At 36.6% G+C, this 12,500-nt stretch overlaps 1 protein-coding gene across 1 annotated transcript in view; it reads left to right on the forward strand.

Moving 5' to 3' along the window:
* The window catches only part of LOC137650701 (uncharacterized), a 32,573-nt gene that overhangs the window by 19,420 nt on the left and 653 nt on the right, over window positions 1-12,500 (forward strand). The window contains exons 7-13 of the mRNA XM_068383864.1: window positions 617-760; window positions 1,866-1,973; window positions 2,244-2,435; window positions 4,270-4,367; window positions 5,256-5,398; window positions 6,102-6,319; window positions 9,224-9,513. Of these exons, the coding sequence (XP_068239965.1) occupies window positions 617-760; window positions 1,866-1,973; window positions 2,244-2,435; window positions 4,270-4,367; window positions 5,256-5,398; window positions 6,102-6,319; window positions 9,224-9,513 (1,193 nt within the window). The remainder of the gene's footprint in view (window positions 1-616; window positions 761-1,865; window positions 1,974-2,243; window positions 2,436-4,269; window positions 4,368-5,255; window positions 5,399-6,101; window positions 6,320-9,223; window positions 9,514-12,500) is intronic.

Below are 12,500 nucleotides of genomic sequence, written 5' to 3' on the forward strand. Positions count from 1 at the left end.
AGGTTAAAGCTCAAGGTCAAGGTCAAGCAAAATGTCCACTTCATATAATCAGCCATAAGTTTGGACATCGTTATCACAGATGCCCATGTACAATTACGCGAAAGCACTACGCAATCAAGAAAGTCCTTTTTTTTTTTTTTTGCCTCGGCACTTACAGAACACACAAGCAATTTTAACTTTGTAAACAAGATCTTTGATGCTTTCGTTATCATTATCATTATCATCATCATCATCATCATCATCTCCTCCTAAGGGTCTCGCTTAGATGTCGCCAGTCGTGTATATCTTGAGCTTTTAATTCAATTCTGCTCCATTCATCATCTCCTACTTAACGCTTCATAGTCCTCAGCCATGTAGGCCTGTCACTTCCAACTCTTCTAGTGCCTTGTGGAGCCCACTTGAATGGTTGGTGAATTAATCTCTCTTTGGAAGTGCGAAGAGCATGCCCAAACCATCTCCATCTACCCCTCATCATAATCTCATCCACATATGGCATTTTCGCAATATGAACAGCAATTTCCATCTGTCGTTTCTTCTAAGGAAGCTCTTTACTTATTTTAAATTTCACTACGTCATACTAATATCCATATTCTTTTTTTTTACTTTTTTCTTTCAGGCATTTTTGAAATGAAGTCCCAGACAGAGGATGCTGAAAGAGAGCCAATCACCTTCCTCCTGACACTTGATCCGTCCGAGCCTTCGGCCTTCAGCATCAACGTGGAGGAGATCGTGTGCAGCAACTTGACTGGCAGTTATAGGTGTGAGTGTACTAAAGGGGCACATGAATGTTAGTTGGAAAATATTGGATGATTTCATGGAATATAAACGAGTAGAAACACAGACTGCAATTATATACATATATATATATATATATATATATATATATATATATATATATATATATGTATATACACACACACACACATATATATATATATATATATATATATATATATACACATGTATATACATGGAAATTTCAGAAACTAGATTTACCTCTGCAAAAGAGAAAGAAGATTTACCATATACCTCTGTTTTTAGATCAGTTTACTCTTAAACTTTATGTGACTCGAACATTCACCTTTACCATTCTAATTATATTCAATGATTTTCTCAGCCGGTCGACTGGCTTTAATCTATTCTATTCTTACTTACCCTACATTACTATCAAACTAATTTGCCTATCTTTTCTGTACCATGAAGTCTACAGTAATGATAATGCAGTCTACCATGTTGCAATATTCTTACACGTTCTCTACCTTAAATTCACAACAGATTATTAAGAAATTCATCATCATCATTTCTTCCTACGCCTATTGACGCAAAGGGCTTCGGTTAGATTTCTCCAGGCGTCTCTATCTTGAGTTTTTCATTCAATACTTCTCCAATCATCATCTACTTCGCGCTTCATAGTTCTCAGTCATGTAGGCCTGGGTCTTCCAACTCTTCTAGTACCTTAAGAACTGACGTTCCTTTATTCCTTATCAACTGATGAGGGCCAAGTTCTTTTTTCACTCTTTACCTTCTAGCTGTTCACTATTTCTTTTGAATATCATGTATTGCACATGAAAAATAAGTCTTCCTATTATAAATTTAATTTACACTTTATCTAGTCCGAAGTCTACACAGATACTTATGATCACATGGCCTGGGTCTTCATTGTGCCACAGGCCTATATGCTGATTTTTCCTTTAAAATTTCACATATAATTATGAGCTCCTGTCCCTAACTCTTCATTACACCACTTGAGTGTATAGCCTATTTTTTTTTCTTAAAATCTTCTCGTCCACTTATGAGCTTATGTTCCCTGATTCTTCATTGTACCACTTAGGCCTATATACTATTGTCTCTGTTTCCTTTTCCAGCTCCCAATAACTGTGGAATCAGAAACCCACCGGACTATTCTGGTCGACACAGCAGGGAGGATGATGGTGGAATCGAGCTAGAGGAGTCGGCTACCAAACAAAGACGTCGTGAGTTCACCCATGAACCTTCTTGCCAGTTTTCATTTTCTCTAACATGTTTCTCTTGCAGTTAGTTGGACGTCAGTCTTGATTCTATCTCAGCCAGGCTGAACAGTTCATTACGTTTATTTTAGATTGTTCTGAGAATCATTTATCTTAACTCAAAGAGAGTCATGAATATGAAAGACTAATGTGTGAGAGACTTAGCCTTCGACAAAAGGCGATTTTGAAATAAGAACACGTCAGTGCTGAGGTTTAAACAATTCGATCTTTTACTAGCTGTGGCTGAGGAGGAAAGCAGCCAGAGAGACGAAGGGACTTCGCACACAACTACCGTCAAAAATAGCAAGAAAATGGGACTTGATGAAGAAGACTCCACTGACCCTGAAAGGAGTCAACGTTCACCCGAGGAGAAGTTGAAGAAAAAACTTATGAAAGTCCTCAAGAGGAGAAGCGATCCTTATTCAAAAGGTAGTATTAAGTCCTGGTTACAAAGAGTTGTGCTTGTTTATTCAAATAACCGAGAGATCTAGAAGCGATATCATTGTGATAAGAAATACGTTTGTAGTTGGAAAGTACTCGGGTAAAACCAACATTCTTAGGTGGACCCTACACGATCATTATTATTAACTTAATATATTGACTCGTTCTCATTGTTTTCCCTACACTGCTCAATATCATTGTGCAATATCGGCAGTCATGTGAAGGGTTTCAGAGACATCATAACATTGATGTTGCTTTAATCGCAATTGCAACAGTCTGCAGCACAAATAAAAATCTCAGTTAATTGAAGTGAACTAGAGTTATATAGTTAGTAAATAAAATTAGATCGAATAATTAGCAGTAGGAAAAATTCCATTCAGTCTTACTTAGAGGAGAGTTAAATAGATAGATAGGTAAGAGATTTAAAAACATAAATGATACACAGTACACAGATAGATTGTAAAATACATTCGGAGAGAAACATAGCTGCTTATTGTGCTTGTAGACTGTGAAGACGTTTCTTTTTCAGTTAAAAACTGCATTGTGGTTACTGCAATTGATAAAAAAATGAGGATGCAATAAAGAGTCTTCGAGGATTAGAAGTAAAGGAATATTAATGCTTCTTGAGAACGCTATTAATATTTTATAGCCATAGTTCAAGATTATCTGTTTTCTTGTAATCAACTATTTATACGGTGATATGGCATACTGTGACAGTCTATCGGATACGTTCGATTTGCAACCCATGGGTCGTTGACTAGATCCCCGCTTAAATTCGATAGTTTCCAATAGTCTTTGCAACCTCGCCGTCCTTGTTAGCTGCTGAGAGGGGTTTGGGCCTTTGGGGGAAGCCTATAAGTCTATTTACTTAGTCAACAGCATCCATTTTCTTGTTCTCTCTGGTCCTACTTGGATGTATAGGGTGGCAGGGTACTGATAATGCTTGCATGGTTGGTCGCTAGGATATTGGTCTGACCCTTGCTTCTGACACTCTTGATCTATCCTTAAACTCCTGAAATGATCCCAAGAAGAGTTCAACTTCCATACGGAGGGTTAGAAATAACAATTGAATGTTATATGCAAATATCTGAAATGTAATTTCACTTTTTTGAAGCAAAGAAAATAGTTTTCGGATTAGAATATTCGTAATAAACGAATAGGAACTCTAGATAAAAAGCAGGTTGGTTTGACTAACCTAACCTTATTTGCTGTTTATTGCATTCTAAAGCTGATATTTTCGCAAAATAATCTACAAGAAATAGATAACTAGTATGAATATTTTCGGCATTCTTTATGAAGTTTGCGTCCACTGTTTGGTAATAGTCAATTTCAGCTGTAACTGGTTCAACAAGCCCCAAATTAGCTTCAAGGTTTAAAGGTCCTCTAGACTGGCAGAGGTAAGGGACAGTAACATTACCCTATAGATGGAGCAGGACAATGGCCTAGAGACTGACTATATATACAAGTGATCAGCGCCCATGTCCCCTCTCCGCCAAAGCTGGGACCAAAGAGGGCCAGGCAATGGTTGCTGATGACTCAGCAGATAGACCTATAGGCTTCCCCAAAGCCCTCATCCTTAGCTCACAAGGATGGTGAGGTTGCAGCGACCAGAGAAACTATCGGCCAAAGGAATAACAGCTGATATCAGTAGTCAGCCTAGGTCACGGGTCACGATAATATATTGCAATAATATGACGATTATAGCATAAAATCAAGACATTCTTATCTAATTTATCGTAGGAATCCAAATTACAATAAGACTACGAATTTAAAGCCAAGTTTAACTCGAAACTCTAATAATGTGTTTCTTTCTTACAAACAGCCCTGACCAAACACCTCCGCTCAGACTCTGCAACTGTGAACCCTTCACCCACTTGGACAGTTGAAGAAGAAACAAACCGTAACGAGTTTCCTTGGATGGTAAGTTTTCTTTTTACATGTTAAGTTACTGAAATTTACCTGTTTGATATAACAACTTTGCGTTCTTTGCTGTTTCGTGCAGTAGAGAAGTCTGTGTAAGAGGAGAGAGTTCGTGCACCTCAACTTTGGAAAGTTCATTCTTTGAAAATATCTATATTAGTCCTATGCAATCTCTCTCTCTCTCTCTCTCTCTCTCTCTCTCTCTCTCTCTCTCTCTCTCTCTCTCTCTCTCTCTAGTATATGCCCAAAATTATAACGTTGTTTTCGAGAAGACGTTTCATTGAGTAATGTGGTTGATTTATATTTTTTTTTCAAAAAGAGGCACAATTGGCTAATAATTTTTGGTAATTGCTATGATACTGTTAAGTTTTATAAGAATGTAACTTCTTAACATGAGAGAGAGAGAGAGAGAGAGAGAGAGAGAGAGAGAGAGAGAGAGAGAGAGAGAGAGAGAGAGAGAGAGTAAAACGGAAAATCTCAAACTAACTTCCTGATATGATGATTGGTTTGCTTCTAATAAAAAGATGTAAATTTGGTAAATTTAGTAAACTGTACTTTATAAGTTGTATAAAATATAGGTACTTTCCTGTTATTGCCCCACCACTAATGTCCGATATAACTCCAATACTATTTTTAAAGGTTAGGTTAGGTTTGAATTTCATCCATCGACAGATTAAATAATACCTAACCTAACCTAAAAAACATAGTATTGGGGTTATATCGGAAATTAGTGGTGGGGCAATTATCAAGAAAGTACCAAAATACACTCTCCTAACAACTTGGCATTTTTCTTCTAAAAATTCTGACGTCTTCATCTTTCTTTGTAACCTTGACGTTTTTCTCCTGGAACGTCCTCCTAATACGCTCATCGTTTTCTTTTTGTCTCAGGTAGCCATTAGAAAAGCCAACCAGACCTACGATGAAGGATCCACTCCTCGGGAGGAGGAATCGCTTCCCTACCCTTGCAGCGGAGTCCTGCTCAATGATATTCACGTCCTGACGTCGGTGGAATGCCTCATAACTTATATTTCGTAAGAATTATGTTATGAAAAATATTCAGTTTGTTTGGTGACACTGAAGTTTACATACACTCCAAAATCAAACCATTGTTTTCTGGTCTTTGGTAGTGCCATTGACTGTATCAAGGCTTTCCTCTGTCTTTGGTTAGAGTTCTCTTGCGGAGGGTACACTCGGGCATACTATCCTGTCTTATTTCTCTTCCTCTTGTTTTTGTTAAAGTTTTTATAGTTTATATAGGAGATATTCATTTAATGTTAATGTTCTTAAAATATTCAATTTTTCCTTGTTTCCTTTCCTCACTGGGATATTTTCCCTGTTGGACCCCTGTGCTTTTCCAACTAGGGTTGTAGCTTAGCAAGTAATAATAATAATAATAATAATAATAATAATACAGTATATGCATGTATGTGTTTTACTTAGTCTTCTTGCAGTGTAGCTTAAATTATTAAACACCTACTCTTAAAAGGATTATATTATCTAGCTTCTTTTGCCTTTTTGGAATATATATATATATATATATATATATATATATATATATATATATATATATATATATTTATATATATATATATATATATATATATATATATATATATATATATATATATATATATATATATATGTATATATATATATATATATATATATATATATATATATATATATATTAAAGATAGACTCATAGAAACCAAAAAATCTTTTCTTTATTTCCAGTGCTCACAGGATTACAGCCAAGGGCCTGTCGGTGCTTGTTGGAGACCATGACCTCAGCACGAGAAGAGATGCGGAAAGTCTGGAGGTGCCAGTGGCTAAGGTCATATTCTCGTTCAACTATTCTCCCCTCAACTACAGGGAAAGCTTGGCCGTTGTTCAGGTCAAAGAGACTGTGAAAACGAACAAGAATGCTAGGCCTATATGTCTTCCATTAAGATGTAAGTGATGTCCGCGTTCTTGTAGGGTATTGTATCCTTTGCGTTGTTGATTTGTATTTTTCTGAATTCTGGAGGTAATATTCTGTGGTTATTTTCGTACAATCTTTAGTTTTTCCATTTCCTGATATATTTTTCTTCTTTTAGTAAGAGACTGAAAATGAACAGGAATGATAGGCCTATCTGCCTTCCATTAAAATGTAAGAAATGTCTGGGTTCTCGTAGAGTATTGTATCCTTTGCCGTTGTTGATTAGTATTTTTCTGAATTCTGTAGGTAACATACTGCGGTTATTTTCGTACAAATTTTAGTTTTTCCCCTTCCTGATAAATTTTTCTTCTTTTGGTAGTTTATTTCCTTTTTAGAATGTATTATGTGAACAATTCAGTATCTGAGTTGCATGGTACCATAGTCAATCAGGAGTGTATTCAGAGAGTTGTGGGAGGGTTGGGGGGGGGGGGGGTTGGCAGAACATGAGGCCTGAAGGGCTGAAGCTTGGGAAGCGTTTTAGAAACACTGAGAATGACGGATTCCAGATTCGCTGTGGGGCATCTTGATAATTCATAGCCATATATGTAGAGATTATCTTTTGGTATAATCTAATATTATATTTTATCCTTTTCTATTTCATTAAGTAAAGTTCAATTGATTGTTTTAACACAATATAAATATAAACTTTTTCATTTTACATTACACTTCATCAATCAGCAGAGCAAGATGTTGCCAATTTAAATAAAGGTCAGGTTAATTCAAGGATGCTTATAATGATCTTCATTTATTACAATGAACAGAAAAGATAGACAAACATATTTGACAATAACATGCTCAAATTCAAGCCTACTTAAGATTACCTCAAAATGCCTGTGATAGGCATAAGTGCAAGGCCTGTTAGGATAGCATTTTTCATGTTGCACCTTAGTCTAGACTTGATGTTCATGGTACTGTAGTGTGATCTTTCTGGTAAACACATTGTCACAGTTAAGACACTGAGAATAATGAGGAACATCAATGACGAGACACTCTTCAATGGCTGCAGCAGGGGTAACCCAGAGGATCCAGAGAAACTTGTCTTCTTATGCTGCCAACAATGTACCTCACCGCCAATAATACCTGGAGATGGCAAACCATCTTGATACATCACAGTGAGTGAGCTGAGTTTGGGATAGGCTACTGTAATGTTAAGTATGAGGAAAGCATTGGGAACCTGGTATAAACCCTGAAGTGACACGTTCTGGTGTTCGGAAAAACTACTTTCCAACCCACTTAGCATGTGATCAAGTAAAGGTATGGAGATTATTCTCTTGCTGTAATCTTTAGGTGACTGCTGGCGTATTATCACAATGCCTCTGACAACACCTCCTTGTGATGGTTAGCTCCACTCTAACTTCTTTGCACACCCTTCTCTCCATGGTGTTGATGCATGTTCTAACGAACGTATTGAAGCACTTCTCTCACACTGCTTTACTTCGACTTCCTCAAAATTAAACTTTGACTGCCGTCAGACTACAGGTGATGCCCCTCAAATGGCAATAGCTAGAGCACTGAGGAAGACAGTGTAAGTGACAGCAGTCAGCGGGTGACCACATTGTGTCGCCCTCCTCGATTATCATCTCCAAATAGCATATATTTCATTTTCATCTTTTATTATGAAATACGCATTTATAATCTTACAATTTATAACAGCCTACAGTATATACATCATAATATATTTACACAAAAGGACGAAAAAAAGGGTTTTCAGAGCATCCAAGTGTTGCACCTATCTGGTCTCAGACGGACCATTTATCTTCCTTTTGCTGCTGTCCGGCAGAGTTCCATCTAATCTTATAAAGAAACCATAACAGGAACTCGTATTTGGACCCTGTAGTTTGTGTTCAAACTAACGGACTTATGGCATAATACTGAGAAATTCTCCTGGCAGGTATCCATTTCTTAAGATCTTTTTACCTGGAGGGGGATCCTTCAGTTCATGAAATGTGAAGAAATTTTGGAGACAAAATTTTAAATAATGTACCACAAACCATATGAACTGTAATAATTTCAATCAACAACTGTGTGTGTGTGAGAGAGAGAGAGAGAGAGAGAGGAGAGAGAGAGAGAGAGAGAGAGAGAGAGAGAGAGAGAAATGTGTCTCCGTTGCCATTAACCATCTCCAGATAAACATCTCATTATTTTCAAGACGGCATTATTACTTTTCCACGTCAGTTAATTTCATCAGAAGAATTTACGAATAATCAAGGATTCAAAGATGGCAGTGAGTTGATAAAACGGTAGCAACAATTATTGCAGCCACTGAACTGTAAACATTTCTCAAGCAGATAATTGTTTTTATAAATATGTATACATATGTTGGAATATCATCTTTCCGTTTTCATTTATATTTTTAGTTGGGTGAGGGGGCTGCAGTCCCCAGCCACCCCTTGTGATCAGTTATGAAACGTGAACAATTTTCCCTTTTAGTAGCAATAGAATTTCTTAACCTTGTAATACACTGTTAAAAGTTTGTATTAAAAAGACGGTTTGTGACTGGCAACATATATTCCAGAATTTTCACCGTTTTAAAAACGGATATATTGAGATAAAGGAGTGATATTACGGCCACCAACTAGTAAAAGATAATAACAAAGTATGGTAAAAATTATGGTCTCCTGTATTTTTACTGAAATACGGCTGAGAACAGTATATTTTTACGGATAATTTCCTATTAAAATTACGGTGTTTTTTAATAATGAGGCCTATATTATTTTCCAGTTTTCAATCATCAATCGAACCTTTCCATCATATGTCCATTATTTATCGTTTAAGGACGGTATCTTAATAAGGGGCCATGAAGTATTCAGATAACATCATCCTAATCATTAACTCTTACAGCTTTACCTTCAAATTTTAACAATTACCAATTTCGCAGACAACACCTTCATGAGAACCAGCGTAGTGACCGGGTGGCACAACACTATAGTCAACCGCAAAAGAGCCTCGACCACTCTGATGGTGGCGGAAGTGGAAATGGCCGACGAAAGCGTCTGCAACTCAACCGTCACACGTCTGGACGCCGTCATGCACCAAAAAGATGAAGAAGAAGACGAAGAAGAAGAAGAAGAAGATGGGGAAGAAGGAGGGAAGGACGTAATCTCTTCTTTCCACAGAGACAGCTACATCTGCGCAGGCGCCGAGAAGAACGCTAACCCTGTGTGTTCGGTAAGTCTGAGGATGCTTTATGAATTCTAAGATTTTTTGTTTCTGGGCTCTTTCTTTTTTAACTGGTAATTTTAACCGTCTTGCTTGGCTCTATCTTTACAAGTTGAATAAGGGAATTTAAATATAACTTTTTAGGTTTCGTGAAATAATACGAAATTCTTTGGAATCTATAGAAATTTACACTAAACTACTATACACTTTTAAAATTTACATTAATAAAACAGGAAATACCTGGCTACATTTATTCCAGGATTTTTATTTTGTGTGAAACGGATATATTGACGTAAAGAAGTAATACTACTACCAGTAAAATATAATAAACAAAAAATATAAAATTACGGTCGCTGGTATTTTACTGAAATACGGCTGAGAACAGTATAATTTTACGGAGAATTTCCAATTAAAATTACAGCGTTTATAACAGTGTATATAAATGAAGATCTCAAATGTTTAAAAAAAAAAAAGATCAAATAGGTTAAGTATTTATTAGATTTTGTATACAATATGGCACAAGATTGCACTTACTAATTATAGATTTAAGAAAGAAAGAATACTCTTAGTTATGCATTCAAGAAATGTTCTTTTCCTTATCTTAACGCGCTCTGGTGATAATATATGATTTAGAGGTTACTCAGCATATTGGAAAAAAAATCGAGGCCTATATAATGAACTACAGATATTGATTCAATCAACTTAGAGAGAGAGAGAGAGAGAGAGAGAGAGAGAGAGAGAGAGAGAGAGAGAGAGAGAGAGAGAGAGAGAGATTAGCTTGCATTTTTCAGTTGTAATTTACATGTAGAAAACTGAATATTACGTTTTTTAATTTGAACATACAGACATGGACAAATCCAACATTACATCGTAGTGGGAACTTCTAACATGGCTTTACCCGTAGAGAATAAGGGGAATAGTTTGGTGGAAATATAATTTGGCAGTGTTACGAGAAAGGGGGAAATTAAGATCTAGAATAGAAATGGAGAGATAGATCAGATGGTGCTGAGAAGGTGCGGTTAGAGACGCCCTACCCCAAAGCCAAAGCAGAGTCCTTCAAAAGAAGGCAACCGTGCTTACTCCATACAATTGGAAAAAAATCACGGTAATAGAAGAAAAAGAGAAGAGAGGGGTCTTAATATCAAGGATGCGAGAATCTGCAAGATGGAGTTGAATGACACATGCAGTGTGTAGGGGCGTGAACTTCCTGATGATAGTTCTGAGGGGGTCTGTGAAACGCTATTGTTATTTCAGTCATTCTTACAGTATTGTTCTCTAATCTTGGGTAGTGCCTTAGCCTCTGTACCATGATCTTCCACTGTCTTGGGTTAGAGTTCTCTTGCTTGAGGGTACACTCGGGCACACTGTTCTATCTTATATCTTATTTCTCTTCCACTTGTTTTGTTAAAGTTTTTATAGTTTATAAAGTTATATTTATTTTAATATTGTTGCTCTTCTTAACCTTTCCTCACTGAGCTATTTTCCCTGTTGGAGCCCCTGGGCTTATAGCACCCTGCTTTTCCAACTGGGTTGTAGCTTAGCAAGTGATAATAATAATAATAATAATAATAATAATAATAATAATAATAATAATAATTTATTTCGGCCTCGTTGTAACCGACCGTTGTTTGGATTATTCCGTTAAGGTTTGCTGTAAGTTCCTGTAACGTTGGTTGACTGCGTTAAGTTCAAACACTCCCCAACTCCCACTCCTTTGACTAGGGCTTAAGATCGAAATGATGGGGCAAAGTCCTACTGATTACCGCCCCATTTCCATAACTCCCATATCATCCAAAGTTTTTGAACGTCGTTTAGCAAAACCTCTTAATAAGTTTGCTGAAATAATCATCTGTCCCTAGTTTGCAATTTGGTTTTCGTAAAGGCCTTGGAGCATGTGATGCCCTTCTTACAATCTCTAATGCTGTACAGAAATTCCTTGATTGTGGTCAGGAAGTTCATATGATTATCCTTGATTTTAAAGCTGCCTTTGACCCTGTTAATCATGAGGCCCTTGTTTTCAAACTCAAACAGTTGAGAGTGAGTGAGTAGTTTCTTAGTATCATCATTGAATTTTTAAGAAATAGATCGCAAAGAGTTGTTGTTGATGGACACCATAGTGATTATAGGAATGTGATATCTGGTGTTCCTCAGGGTAGTATTCTTAGCCCATTACTTTTCATACTATAGAGACATGGCATGTGGTTTGGCCAAGAAAATACAAGCTTGTTGCATATGCAGATGATGCTACTCTCTTTGCATCAATTCCATCGCCTGAACGTAGATCTAGAGTTGCTGAATCCCTTAATAGAGATCTAGCTAAAATTAGTGCATGGTGCAAATTATGGGGTATGAAGTTGAATCCTAACAAAACTCAAGTATGATAGTAAGTAGGTCAAGGACAGTGGCTCTTCAAAATCTAGATTTTAGCATTGATAATGGTTCTCGACGGCAAATTTACTTTGAAGAAACACATTAGGTCTGTGGCTTCTTCAATTGCACAAAAAAATTGACTCATTGAGAAAGTCTTTTAAGATTTTCGGTGACCAATCTATTCTGAAGTGTTTTACTTCTTTCATTTTATCTTGTTTCGAGTGTTGTTCTCCTGTCTGGTCTGCAGATGCTGATTCTCATCTTAATTTGTTGGCCAGGAACTTACGGTCTATTAAATTTCTGATTCCTGTTCTAAATAATCTCTGGCACCGTCGTTCAATTAGTTCATTATGCATATAAGTTTTTTAATTCTGACCATCCTCTACATTCAGATCTTCTTGGACAGTTCCATATTATTTGTAATACTAGTTATGCAGTTAATTCTAATAGACAGGCTTTCTCCATCATGAGGCTCAATACTAAACCGTACTCATGAAGTTCTATTCCAGTTGTGATCGAGTTGTGGAATGATCTTCCTAATCGGGTAGTTGAATCAGCAGAACTTCAAAAGTTCAAACTCGCAGCAAATGTTTTTATGTTGAACAGGCTGACATAAGTCTTGTTAT

This window comes from Palaemon carinicauda, chromosome 12 (genome assembly GCF_036898095.1).
Source record: "Palaemon carinicauda isolate YSFRI2023 chromosome 12, ASM3689809v2, whole genome shotgun sequence".
In the NCBI taxonomy this organism is placed as follows: Eukaryota; Metazoa; Arthropoda; class Malacostraca; order Decapoda; family Palaemonidae; genus Palaemon; species Palaemon carinicauda.